This window comes from Sminthopsis crassicaudata, chromosome 4 (genome assembly GCF_048593235.1).
Source record: "Sminthopsis crassicaudata isolate SCR6 chromosome 4, ASM4859323v1, whole genome shotgun sequence".
NCBI classification, from domain to species: domain Eukaryota; kingdom Metazoa; phylum Chordata; class Mammalia; order Dasyuromorphia; family Dasyuridae; genus Sminthopsis; species Sminthopsis crassicaudata.
The window spans coordinates 442,644,328-442,656,747 of record NC_133620.1 but is presented as its reverse complement, the minus strand read 5'-3'; the positions used below and the strand labels follow the sequence as shown (position 1 = coordinate 442,656,747).

Here is a 12,420-nt window from a genome sequence, read left to right as displayed (position 1 = left end):
TATGCTTTATATTATTAAACACATTAATTATAGTAATTACTATTGCTTTATTAATTATTAAACATACTATATGAATAGTTAACATATATATGTATAAACATGTATACACACACATGTAGGAAGTTAGGCAAATTGTCCAATCTCAGCCTAAACGTTAGGAATTTTCTTACCTAGAAACTTGAAGCAATTGTGACTGAATTTTTCATCTAAAAGATTCTCTCTAAAGCAGAAGAAAACCATGCAGACCTTGCATGCCCCAAGGCTTACATGCCGCGTTATACCCGCATTCATGTATTCTTACATACACTGTGTATATATATGGACGTCGCAACCTTCCAATGCGTAGTAATCACCATCCTACTTTCCCGAGGAATGATAAGGAACAGAAAAGATTGCCGAGCTTCTAGTGTAAGGCTATTACTAACCATAGCGCTTATCTATTATTTACTTATCCCAGCGCCAGAGCAGTGCGGTGATCCTTCCCATTTTATATGTATATGCTCTTAGCACATTATTTTACACAACATTTCCGTGCTTTGACATGGGCCGCACACCATTTTTTTTATTATTTTTTTTCACACACCATTTTTCATGGCTCTGTTGACAAGATAATCCCCAAGAAGGCTCTCTGATTCCCCGCGTTTGAAGGTGAAGAAAGCTGGGAAGACTTGGGGCAGCAAGATGAAATCCCGGGTTCTAGCTCTTCTTGCTCCTAATTGCTAGCTCGGTGACTGTTTCTGTTCTTTAAAATGAGATTGAATGACAATCTTCCAACTCTAAAGCCAACCCGCAAGGACAGACTGAGCCCGGACCAGGCGGATTCGCACGTAGTTTACTGGAAATTGAGAGCTCATTGAGGGGTGGGGGGAAGAGGAGTTGGGCGGCCCTAGATGAAAGGGGGCGGAGTTATCGAGGCTCCGTGCCAGGAGGCGGGCTTTGAAGAAGAGGGGAGGGGCTGAGCATCGGGGCGGGGCGAAGAGTGAGTGAGGCGGAGTCGCTCCGGAGCTCGCCTCTATCCTCGCCTCGGCGCTCGTCTGCTTCTGCCTGTGACGATTTCCCCTTTCCGGCGGCGAAGCTGGACAGGCGGAAGGCGCCGAGCGCCGAGCGAGCCCGAAGCCGCCAGCGGTGAAGGCTGGGCCGGAGGAGGGATGAGCTTGGCCGGGGGCCGAGCACCCCGGAAGACCGCAGGGAATCGATTGTCTGGACTCTTGGAGGCAGAGGAAGAAGATGAATTTTACCAGACCACTTATGGGGGGTTCACCGAGGCAAGCGCCGGGCCCGGGGAAGGGGCGGGGCTGCGCGGTAGGGTCTGAGAAAGGGGGCGGGGGAGGGATGAGCTTGGCCCGGGGCCGAGCCCCCGGAAGACCGCAGGGAGTCGATTGTCTGGACTCTTGGAGGCTGAGGAAGAAGATGAATTTTACCAGAACACTTATCCGGGGGGATGCCCGGGGGAAGCGCCGGCCCGGGGAGGGGGCGGGGCTGCGTTGTAGGGTCTGAGAAAGGGGTGGGGGTGGGGAGCAGGGGGCGGGGCGCCCTCCTCTGCCTGGCCTCCCTGGGCGCGTACCTGGGACTTGTGTATTTCTGAATCCTCCCTCCCGGGCACCGGGACGTCCGCTAGGCCTGACTGTCACCATTCACTTGTGGGCCTCAGTTTCCTGGTCTGTAGTCGTGGGGAGGACGGATGATGACAGGAACTGGCGTTTCTGGAGCACTTTATAAATACTGTTAGATAAAAGCATCTGCCTGTTGTGAAGCACTTAATGCTCGAGATCATCCTCCTCATCCGCCCCGAGGAATTCCAGCGACTCTTAAAGGTTCACATATAACTAATATTATTATTATGTAATAATAATAACCGTGTGCCATGCAGCGTGCCGGGCCCTTGACAATATCCTCTCCTCTGGGTCTTACACAAATCCTATGAGATAGATGCTATTCATCAACCCCCTTATACTAATGAGCAACTAGAAACTGAGGCTCCAAGATGTTAGATTGTAACGATCGCTTGTGAAACACTTACAGATATTCTCTCATCCACAACCCTACTTACAGAGGGGAAACTGAGGCACGCAGAGGGCTTGAGTTCAGATCCAGTCACTGCCTCAGATTCCTCACCGTAAAATGGGGATGATAAAAGCACCTTCCTCCCTGGGTTGTTGTGAGTATCCAGTGAGATAATCTTGGCTTACTTATCACAGTGCCTGGTACTACGTAAATGCTAGGCTGGCAATTATTATTATTATGCCAGACTGACTTCATTTCATAGGATCATAAATTTAGAGCTGTAAAGGTCACGGAGTCTAACCTTTTCATGTGTAATAAAATTTGGTCCGGGAGGTGTGACTTACTCAGGGTTGCTTAAGAAGTAAACAGAAATGTCTGGATTTCAGTCCAGCTCATCCGACCGTAAGTTAATTATTATTTGTTTTTTAATAGTGGGTTTTTTCGCCCCCAACTTCACGTAAAGATAGTTTTCAGAATTCATTTTTGTAAGATTTTGAGTGTCATTCCCCTCCCTCCCAAGATGGCAACCAATTTGATATAGGCTGTATTTGTACGATCATATTAAACATATTTCTATATTAGTCATGTGAAAGCGGAATCAGAACAAAAGGGGAAAACCACAAGAAAGAAAAAAACAAAATAAGTGAAAATAATATGATTTGATCTGCATTCAAATTTCTTAAATTGTGGGTCACAGTCCTATATGGGTCATGAAACAATGTAGGAGTCATGAAGTTATGATTTGTTATCAGTAAATGTTTGATTTGTATACATATTTTACATACCTATATAGCTGGGGTTGCCTAAAAATTGTATGAGTTAAAAGGAATCTTAACTAGAAAAAGTTTAAGAAGCCTTGGCCTATAGCACATCCCGGTTCTAGGACAACTGATTGTCAGAAGGTATTTCTTTACATTTAACATTAGTCTCCTTTTCTGTTTGTTACATTCGTTGCTCCCATTCCTGCCGTATGGAACCAGCCCATACAAATATTTCTCTTCCACATGAGAGCCTGAGTACTTGAAGGCAGTTCCCACATCTCCTCTTAGTCTTTTGTAGGCTACACAACTTGATGTAGGGCATACTTTTCAGTCTTGTTCCCATTCTGATTGCTCTTCTGTGTATGATCTCCAGCTTGTCGGTTATCCTTTTGAAACATGTGTGATTGAACACGGTACTACATACCTGCTTTGACTAGGGCAGGGAACAGGGGAACTTCCTTTGTTTATACCCTGAACCTTTTAAGAGGGCATAAAACGGCAGCTTTATAGGGCACCATGTTACACTGTGGACTCAGCCTCAAGCTTACAGAAGCCTCCATATCTTTTTCACGTGAGCTATTAGGTAACCCATTCCTTCCCCATCTTGTTCTTGTGCAGCTTAATTTTTTGAGCCTAACTCTGGGCCTTTATCCCAATAGTTATCTGTATTTCATTCACTGAAAACTCAATGCAAATCATCATTGAGACATAGCTGCCAAAAAACTAATTTGATTTTAGGTGGCATTAAGTCGAGTATCCAGAGAGAGGGAAGTGATAATCTCACCACATTCTGTAGCAGACAATCTTCACTGGGAGTAGGGGGTTTAGTTTTGAGCATCGCATTTAAAAGAGATGTTGACAAATGGGAGCAGATCCATAAAATCACCGTGTGGATAAAAAAGGGCCTGGAAAACATATCTCATGAGTAATAGTGGAAGAATTGGGGGCAGTTCAACCTGGAGAATCAAGTCAAGATAAGACTTCAGATATTTACACATCTGTTGTATGGAAGCTAGATTAAGCCTGTTGGGTTTAACTCTAGAGGAAAAAATTAGGAAACTGCGGGAGGCAATTTTAACGCCACATGGTAATTTAATGCTTTAGTAAGTAAGCAAGATAGTATATGCAAAATACTTTGTAAACCTTTGTGGAAAAGGCCTGTGATAGTAAATTATTCCTAGTCATAATGTTAATTAATTCTTGAAACAACTATATAGGGCAGCAAGGATAGGTATGTGTTCCCATATTACAGAGTAGAAAACCAAGAGTTTTAACCTGACCAGAGTCACAAATAATAAGAAATTGGAGGTAGTTAGAAGTTGTTACTCTTGGAAGCAGGAGTGGGGAACACCAGGTGGAATGTGTCTAGGTAGCTCTCTTGGTGGAGTTTTGTGCTTATTTGGGCATTTCAATCATGTCCACCCTTTGTGACCCATTTGGGATCTTTCCTTCTCCAGCTCATTTTGACAGATGAGGAAACTGAGGCAGGCAGGTCTTGGTGTCTGTCCCACAGCCTAACTTGGACCCTGGAATAGGAGTCCTGACTCTGGGCCCAGCTGCACCATGGCGCCCCCTAGCTGAGCGCAATATAAATAATAATGATGCTAGCTTCTATGCTAAGTGCTTGGCAGATATTATCACATTTGGTACTCACAAAAACCCCGAGAGCTGAGTACTGTGACTCCGATTTTACTCATGAGGAAACTGAGGCAGAAGGCGGGTCACTGACTCGTCCAGGATCATACAGCCAGTAAGTGTCTGAGGCTGGATTTGAACTCTGGTCTTCCTGACTCCAAGCCAATGTTGACCACTGAAGGTGCCGGACCGCGGCACCAAAGTTCTTTACCGACCCAGTTCTCCTTTTCTTCTTCCTCCTTCAGGAATCTGGTGATGATGAATACCAGGGGGACCAGTCAGACACAGAGGATGAAGTTGACTCTGATTTTGACATTGATGAGGGGGATGAACCAGCAAGTGACGGGGATGGCGATGAACCAAGGAGAAAGCGCCGGGTAGTGACCAAGGCCTACAAGGTGCGGTGGGGACCCCGGGCCTAGGGAGGGCCAGCCCCAGCTTTGTCAGACTCTGGAAGCTCCTGCTGTCTTTCAGCAGACTTCTAGTTTTTTTCCTATTCCAACCCAACTCCCTCAGGCTCTAGGTTCCCCAGGTTCTTGCTCCTTCTCCTTATCCCCTCAGCCCTTGGTCTCTGATCCCAACCTGCCCCCAGGAACCTATCAAGAGCTTGAGGCCTCGGAAAGTAAGCACCCCAGCTGGCAGTTCCCAGAAGGCCCGCGAGGAGAAGACACTGCTTCCCTTGGAACTGCAGGATGATGGCCTTGACAGTGAGTATTGGGAAAGAAGAGCATGGCCTTCACGGCGTTGGAATGTTAGTGTGCACCTCAGCTCTGGAAGCACCGCCATCTACCCCTGCAGACCAGAACTAGATCCAGAGGATGGGGGGATGACCACATTGTTGACAACAGATTACAAATAAGGCCAGGGTTTAGTACAGGGACAAGGCCTTCTCCTGGGCAGAGTGAAGAACAGAGTTCTTCCCCTTAGGGAGCCTGTTGCCTAATTTGTGCATTCAGACTAAAAGATCTCTTCGTGCATAAATGCTTTACATCCAGTTCTTGCTTTGGGGCAGCCACTTTGTGAACTGAATTCAGCAGATGCTTACTTCCAGGCTCTCAGTGTGCTCGTGCCCAGAGCTCATCTCACTTGATATTAGCCGTATCACAACAGCTAACACCATCTAACAAGCTTGCAGTCCTTCTGTAATGTCACGGCCAACCCAGAAGGTTAGGGCAGAAAGGAGCCCTAGAGGTGACCTGACCTGGCTCCTTCACCTTGTGGATGAGGAAAGCCCTCTCACAAAATTTAGCACTTTGCCCAACGTCTCTTGGGTAGGAATTAGCAGAACCGGGGTTTAAGAAGCGACGAAAGGGAAAAGGTGGTGTTGGGGATTTGTTTTTTGAGGAAGCAGATGCTAGTCTGTCAGTCTGGGTGGCCTCTTGGAGGAATGGTCCTGAGTTACAAGATTGCCCACTTTCTCACTCAATCTCTCTAGGCCGGAAGTCAATGCGCCAGTCCACAGCAGAGCACACTCGTCAGACATTCCTTCGGGTTCAGGAGCGGCAGGGCCAGTCACGGCGCCGAAAGGGCCCTCACTGTGAGCGACCCTTGACACAAGAGGAGCTCCTCAGGGAAGCGAAGATCACCGAGGAGCTCAACCTACGTTCCCTTGGTCAGCCGGAGGGCTGGGGGGGGATGAGAGGTGGAAAATGAGAGAAGGGAGCTAGGAGGACAGAGAAATGAAAGCATGGGGGGGTGGAGATCAAGGCTCTGGGCAGATGAGGCTGCAGACTGTGCTGAGGGGAGCATGCCCATGGAGGCCTGGTGGGGAGGAAGGCTAATGGGGAGACTCACAGTGGGGAGGGAGGACTGACAGCTCCCGTGCCTGCAACTTGGGGAATACCTGACTGCTCCTCTTCCCCCAGAGAACTATGAGAGACTGGAGGCAGACAAGAAGAAGCAGGTCCACAAGAAGCGCAAATGCCCAGGGCCGGTGATCACCTACCACTCCATGACGGTGCCCCTACTGACCGAGCCGGGACCCAAGGAGGAGAACGTGGATGTGGAAGGGTGAGTGCCAGAGACTTCCACCTTGGCCAGTGTCCTGGCTCACTTTCTCCCTGACATTTTCTGTTTCTTTTCCTGTCTCTCCCCACCCCCAAGCTGCGCCAACGGGTCTTTCTCTGTTCTGGTCCCTCCCTCACAGACTTCTTGGCTCCCATCTCCCCAGGCTCGAGCCAACCCCTGCGGTCCCCACAGCAGCTCCTCACTCTGCGACGGGGCCGGTCATCCCGCCTGCTCGATGCTCTCGTACTTTTATCACCTTCAGTGATGACGCCACATTTGAGGAATGTTTTCCCAGGGGAAAGCCCCCCAAGATTCCCGTGCGCGAGGTCTGCCCCGTGACCCACCGGCCGGCCCTGTACCGGGATCCCGTCACTGATATTCCCTATGCCACGGCTAGAGCCTTCAAGATCATCCGGGAGGCCTACAAGAAGTACATCACAGCCCACGGACTCCCCCCGGCTGCCTCGGCCCTGGGCCCCGGCCCGCCGCCTCCGGAGCCCCTCCCTGGGCCCGGACCCCGGGCTCTGCGGCAGAAGATCATAATCAAGTGAAAACACGGCTGGTCCTCAGACCTCCCTTCGCCCTGTGCCGCCCGGCCCTTCCCGACCTCACCCCTGCACCCCCCCCCGCCCTCACACCCGTCTCAGACTCCTGATTCCCCCTTCCCTCTTTCCCCTGAGCAACCTGCCCACCTCCCTCTGTATTTTTTAATCTAATAAAAACAGAAAAACTCCCATCTGGTGAGCTTTGTGTGGAGTGAAGAAAGAGAGACATTTGTGCCACGGACGGCCCAAGGACGGCTCATAAGTATTTTGAGCTGGCCTGTCCAAAGTGGTCTTGCCGATGACCCGGCTGGAACTAGAATTCAGGTGTCCAGAAGGCTCTTCTAGGGAGAGGAGGGAAGAGCTGCTGTGGCTGCTAGTGGCCACTAGGGGGGCTGGGGGCTGGGCCGGCTGTGTGTGAGGGGGGGTGTACATGCGATCTCCCCCCCACCCCCACCTGGCCAGAACTAAAATAATAAAATGCTGAGCTCACCGCTCCCCCTGCCCCCTCCCCCGGCACAGGGCTCCTCCTGCTGCCCGCTCAGTGCCCAGGCAGAGCAGACAGACCGACAGAAGGGGAGGTGAGAGGGGAGGGGTGGGCCGGATTGGGGGGGTGGGGGAGCCCCAGGCTGGGAGCCACTGAGGGGTGGGAGTGTGGTCCCTCCTGGGAGTCCTGGGGAGTTGGAGGCAGGGCGTGTGACGCCGGCCCTCAAGTTGTCTCCCCCACACGTATCTACTCTCTTGTGGAGAGTAGGGGTGAGGGGGGGGGTGTGGGTCTCCCCTCCATGTCCCTACAAGTTTCCAGAAGAGCCTGATCCCGAGTTACAAGGCATGAAGTCAGTGCTGCCTCACCCCAAGAAGGGCCGTGTCACCTTCCACCTAAGGGCAGGGACGAGAGCTTCGCTCCAGCCTAGCTCCTCAGCTCCCAGCTGCAGGGGTCCCTCAGGCTTCCTCGGCCGGAGCCCCGGCTCCTTCAGAACCCAGAAGTGGGAGAGGCCGCCCCCCTCCCACCCACCTCCAGCCTCCCTCTGTGGCCCGGGAAGGAACAGCTGGCGCAGCCCCTTCCCTCAGCCCTCTAGGCTTTCCCTGTTAGTCTCAGGAAGGAGCCGGATTGATTGAGAGGGGGGAGGAGGAATCTCCCTGCAGCTCTCCACCCCCTCCTTCCATAGGAACTAGGCAGGGGCCCAGGGGATGTTGGCAAGGGCCCCGGGGCAGCTGTGCTGGGGGTGAGAGGGGCAGGAGAGGCTGACGGGCGAGGGTGGGGGCTGGGGTGGGGGCTGCCACTGGGCCCTCTTCCCACACGGTGCTAGTCTGAGGGTCAGAGAGCTTTGTGGGGGGGAGCGGAAGCTGGGGGGCAGGCAAGGAGATGGAAGATCTGGGATGCTTAGCCCGAGCGCCTGTCCGGGGCTGCTCCGAGAGCCGGGCTGCTGCAACCCCCTCCCCTCCTTCACCCTGCACCCCCTGCTCTGACAACTGCCCACTCTTCCCCAAGCTTTGTGGGACACCATGTCATCCTATCAGAAGGAACTGGAGAAGTATCGGGACATTGATGAGGATGAAATTCTGAGAGGCCTCAGCCCTGAGGAGCTGGAACAGCTGGACTATGAGCTACAGGAAATGGATCCTGAGGTAAGGCCATTGGAAGGGGACCCCGAGATGACCTCAGGGTCCTAGGCTATAGGGAGGGGGGGTCAGGGAACCTCTCAGGGTCCCAGGGGGTCAGCAGGGGGAGCTGAAGACGCCTCAGGGAACCCTAAGGGGGTCCCGGATTTGGGAGTGGGGAGTCTGAGCTGGTGCTTCCCCCACTCCTACCCCCTCCCAAGAACATGCTCCTGCCAGCCGGGCTAAGGCAGCGTGACCAGACCAAGAAGAGCCCCACGGGGCCCCTGGACCGGGAAGCCCTGATGCAGCACCTGGAACGGCAGGCCCTGGAGACTAAGGAGCGGGATGACCTGGTGCCCTTCACGGGAGAGAAGAAGGGTAGAGGAACCTCGGCGGGGTGCTCGGCCTCTCACCCTGCTGCCACCGTGTTCTGTATCACCCGCACCCCTGTTCCCCTGTCTCCCTCCAGCCCGGCGTACCCGCTTGCCAGCCCCATTGTCCAGCCACTCCACACTTCTAGGGCTCTGTCAAGTGCCCCCTCCTGGGGGCTGGAGGAAGAGGAGTCCCAGCATCTGGACCTTGAGTTCCCCCCACTCATTCCCGTAGAGACGCAGAACCCCCTTTCCCCCGCCAGGCCATCTTTCCTCTCAGCTCAGTGCCCCAGCCCAGAGTCCCAGCAGCTTGACATCCTGGCACTTCCTCCTCCGTACCACCCAGGGTTTGGGCCTTGTACCCGGCCTGCCAGGAGACCCAGACCTCTGCAGGACCTCTGGGCCCATGACAGCCACAGTCTGGGAGTGGGTGAGGAGGATCAGGGCGGCAGGAAGCCAAGGATATGGTTGGAAAATGCTTTTTTGCTAATTGTCTTCCCTCTACCAGGGAAACCATTCATCCAGCCCAAGAGGGAAATCCCTGTGGAAGAACAGATCACTTTGGAGCCTGAGCTGGAAGAGGCTTTGGCCAAGGCCACAGATGCTGAAATGTGTGACATTGCAGGTGGGCAACCCCGGGGTGCAGGAGGGAGTCATGAGGCCTGTGGGAAAGAATACCCTGTAATAGCAGCAGAGGGGGCAGGGCACGTGTGCAGAGGGCTAAGAGATGTCTTGGGATAGTCTAGAAGTGTCTGGGGCCCCACTGGGCGAAGGCCACTTCCCTCCGTCTCCTCTGCCCCCGTTCTCATTGGGGGAAGATTTAGGGGTGGGCCGAGCACGTTGCTGCTTCTACTCACAGCCGTGTTTTGCCATTTCTCAGCCATTCTGGGCATGTACACACTGATGAGTAACAAGCAGTACTATGATGCCATCTGCAGTGGAGAAATCTGCAACACCGAGGGCATCTCCAGTGAGTGAGCGCCCAAGGGGAGGTGTAGAAGCCAGGTGCCCACCATGGTGGGCACTGAGGGTGGGCTCACTGCCAGGGGCACAGGGCGGAGTCATAGGGGCTGGAGGTGGTGGGGGAGGGGGGAACATGGGGGAATTCCCCCTCCTTCCCCCACCAGGTGTGGTACAGCCTGACAAATACAAGCCAGTCCCAGATGAACCACCAAATCCTACGGACGTGGAGGAGACGCTGAAGAGAATTCAGAACAATGACCAGGCGCTGGAGGAAGTGAACCTCAACAACATGCAGGTACTGCATTGGATCCCACCCTGGGAGGAAATGGTTCATTCCAACGGGAAGGCCTCCTGGAGAGAAGAAATCTGAATATCCCCCTCCTGCTGATAGGACATTGAAGCATCCACTCTGATTGAGCTGTGCCAGGCGATGAAGGCGAATACCCACGTCCGGAGCTTCAGTCTGGTGGCTACACGAAGCGGTGACCCTGTAGCCAATGTGAGTCCTGGGACTCCCTCCCAATCATATCCCTCAGCTTGTACCCCCAAAGATGCCCATGGGTGTGCCCTGTACACCGCCCCCTGGATCCTTCTCACCCCTTCTCTTAGGCTCCCATCCTTATTCCCCCAGGACACATGAAACCATAAGCTCAAAAGTTGAAAGGGAAGGTTCCTCAAAACTCATAGAATTCAGTCCCTCCCTGCTTCCCATTTTACAGCTGAAATGGTGGCCTGAGAGCAATTGGTCCAATAGTCCTCCCAGGCTGTCATTTCTCCCTGGGCCAGCAGCTTCAAAGGGACTCAGTGACCTCTGAGGTGCCCAGCTTTCTCAGGGACTGCACGATGCCCCCTTTCCTCTCATTTGGTGTCTCAGTCCCCCCCAAATCCCTTCCTGCTTTGTCCTATCTCTGTGACATCCATTCAGCCCCATGTTCCTGTCATTCAGGCTGTAGCGGAGATGCTGCGAGAGAACAAGAACCTTCAGAGCCTCAACATCGAGTCCAACTTCATCAGCAGTTCGGGGCTCATGGCCGTGCTAAAGGCTGTTCGGGAGAATTCCACACTCACTGAGCTAAGGATGGATAACCAGGTTCCTAGCTTTCTTCCCCAAACCCTGAACTTTCTGTAGAAAGTCACCCTTAACTGTCCCGACTCTGGAGCTGCCATTCTCTGACCCCTCAAACACAGTAATCTTGGGATGGTAGTAACCAGGGAAAATGGACAGCCTGTATTCTCATTCCCTCCTACCCTTCCAGCGTCACTGGCCAGGGGATGCTGTAGAGATGGAAATGGCTGCCATGCTGGAGCACTGCCCAGCCATCGTACGATTCGGATACCACTTCACACAGCAAGGACCTCGGGCTCGGGCAGCTCGAGCAGTGACCCGGAACAACGAATTACGTAAGGGACCACTGGGCTGGAAGAAGTTAGTTGGGCTTGGTTCTTCTAGCATTAAGTTCAGTGTGACTAGGGAAGGTCCAGCAGAAATCTGAGAGGTCAAGCTCTGCCCAGAGGAGGTTCTGAGTGGCTTACCTGGGCCAGCTTGTTGCCATATACTTAAGGAGACACTGATGAATCTGCCCTCACCCCCTGGGGGTGCTCCCTTCATCATTGGCCCAGATCAAAGCCCAAGTGTCTCCCTTATCCTCTGTGTCTTTAGTCCAGGCCCTCCAGCTAAGGCTTCCTCATGGTGTCTTTTCTCCAGTTTGCACATCAGCTGTCTGCCCCTTATTGTGGGCTCTCCCCTTTTGTACTCCTTTCCTAGCATTGTCTTCCTCCTGCCTTCATTTCTCTGATGACATTACTTCCAAACAGATCCCTGGAAAATAGGTACTGGGAGACAAAGGACAGCTTTTTTAAGGGAACAGGGGAGCACAGAAGTCATATGTCTTAAGACACTATCTTCTATGGGGATCTTGGGTAGTTAAGAATAAACAAAGATCATTCTGAACAGGCTCAAAGCCAGGTCTTGGGTACAGACTTACTTCCCCCTACTTCCACAGGTCGGCAGCAGAAGAAGTCATAACACTGTCTTTCCCTATTGTTTAAAGCTGGGACCCCTGGATGCGGAATGCCCATCTCCCCTTCCTGTAAATAAAGGTCTTTTTGCCCACTTCACCTGTCTCTTTCTCTGGCCTGGGACTGGAAAAATGGGGAGGTGATCTTGGCACAAAACACCACCCCCTTCCCAGGGTGTCTGCCAGTTCACTAGGGGATTATTTATACCCCAGAGATCAGCAGGTTCTAGGCTCAGGTTACCACTAAGAGGAGGGAGAAATCCCTGCCTTTATCAGGGCCGTTATGCCTGTGACGGCCCCAACACACACACAACCCTTCTTTATTTTCACTCAGTGTTGGCTCCTCCAGCACCTCTGAACGTGGCCACCCTGCAAAAGCAGGAAAAGCCCCTGTGGAAATGGGAGGGACAGCAGGGGGAGCTGAGATGGGAAGGTGTCTGACAACCAAAGGGCAGAGAACTGCCCTATATACTTTATTAATAGGGCAGAAGGCTGGGTGCAGCTGACGCTTGGCAGG

The 12,420-nt window shown here is 52.6% G+C and overlaps 2 protein-coding genes across 5 annotated transcripts; both read left to right on the top strand.

The window, feature by feature from the left end:
- The first annotated feature begins 1,043 nt into the window (after positions 1 to 1,043).
- Positions 1,044 to 7,143, top strand: VPS72 (vacuolar protein sorting 72 homolog). Of its 2 annotated transcripts, none has more exons than XM_074265340.1 (6): positions 1,044 to 1,265; positions 4,646 to 4,798; positions 4,993 to 5,107; positions 5,836 to 6,012; positions 6,266 to 6,410; positions 6,547 to 7,143. In XM_074265340.1, the coding sequence occupies exons 1-6, from the start codon at positions 1,149 to 1,151 to the stop codon at positions 6,956 to 6,958; spliced, it is 1,119 nt and encodes a 372-aa protein (XP_074121441.1). In that variant the 5' UTR covers positions 1,044 to 1,148; the 3' UTR covers positions 6,959 to 7,143. The 2 variants fall into 2 exon arrangements, with proteins under 2 accessions (XP_074121441.1, XP_074121442.1); XM_074265341.1 differs by having other exon boundaries at positions 1,046 to 1,265; positions 6,571 to 7,143.
- Positions 7,144 to 7,259: 116 nt separating this feature from the next.
- On the top strand, positions 7,260 to 12,001 carry TMOD4 (tropomodulin 4). 3 transcript variants are annotated; one of them, XM_074265322.1, is made up of 10 exons: positions 7,260 to 7,530; positions 8,442 to 8,578; positions 8,773 to 8,929; positions 9,431 to 9,547; positions 9,803 to 9,892; positions 10,050 to 10,180; positions 10,277 to 10,384; positions 10,832 to 10,975; positions 11,142 to 11,286; positions 11,889 to 12,001. In XM_074265322.1, the coding sequence occupies exons 2-10, from the start codon at positions 8,456 to 8,458 to the stop codon at positions 11,909 to 11,911; spliced, it is 1,038 nt and encodes a 345-aa protein (XP_074121423.1). In that variant the 5' UTR covers positions 7,260 to 7,530; positions 8,442 to 8,455; the 3' UTR covers positions 11,912 to 12,001. The 3 variants fall into 3 exon arrangements, with proteins under 3 accessions (XP_074121423.1, XP_074121421.1, XP_074121422.1); XM_074265320.1 differs by having other exon boundaries at positions 8,773 to 9,547; XM_074265321.1 differs by lacking the exon at positions 7,260 to 7,530 and having other exon boundaries at positions 8,258 to 8,578; positions 8,773 to 9,547.
- The last annotated feature ends 419 nt before the right edge of the window (positions 12,002 to 12,420 follow it).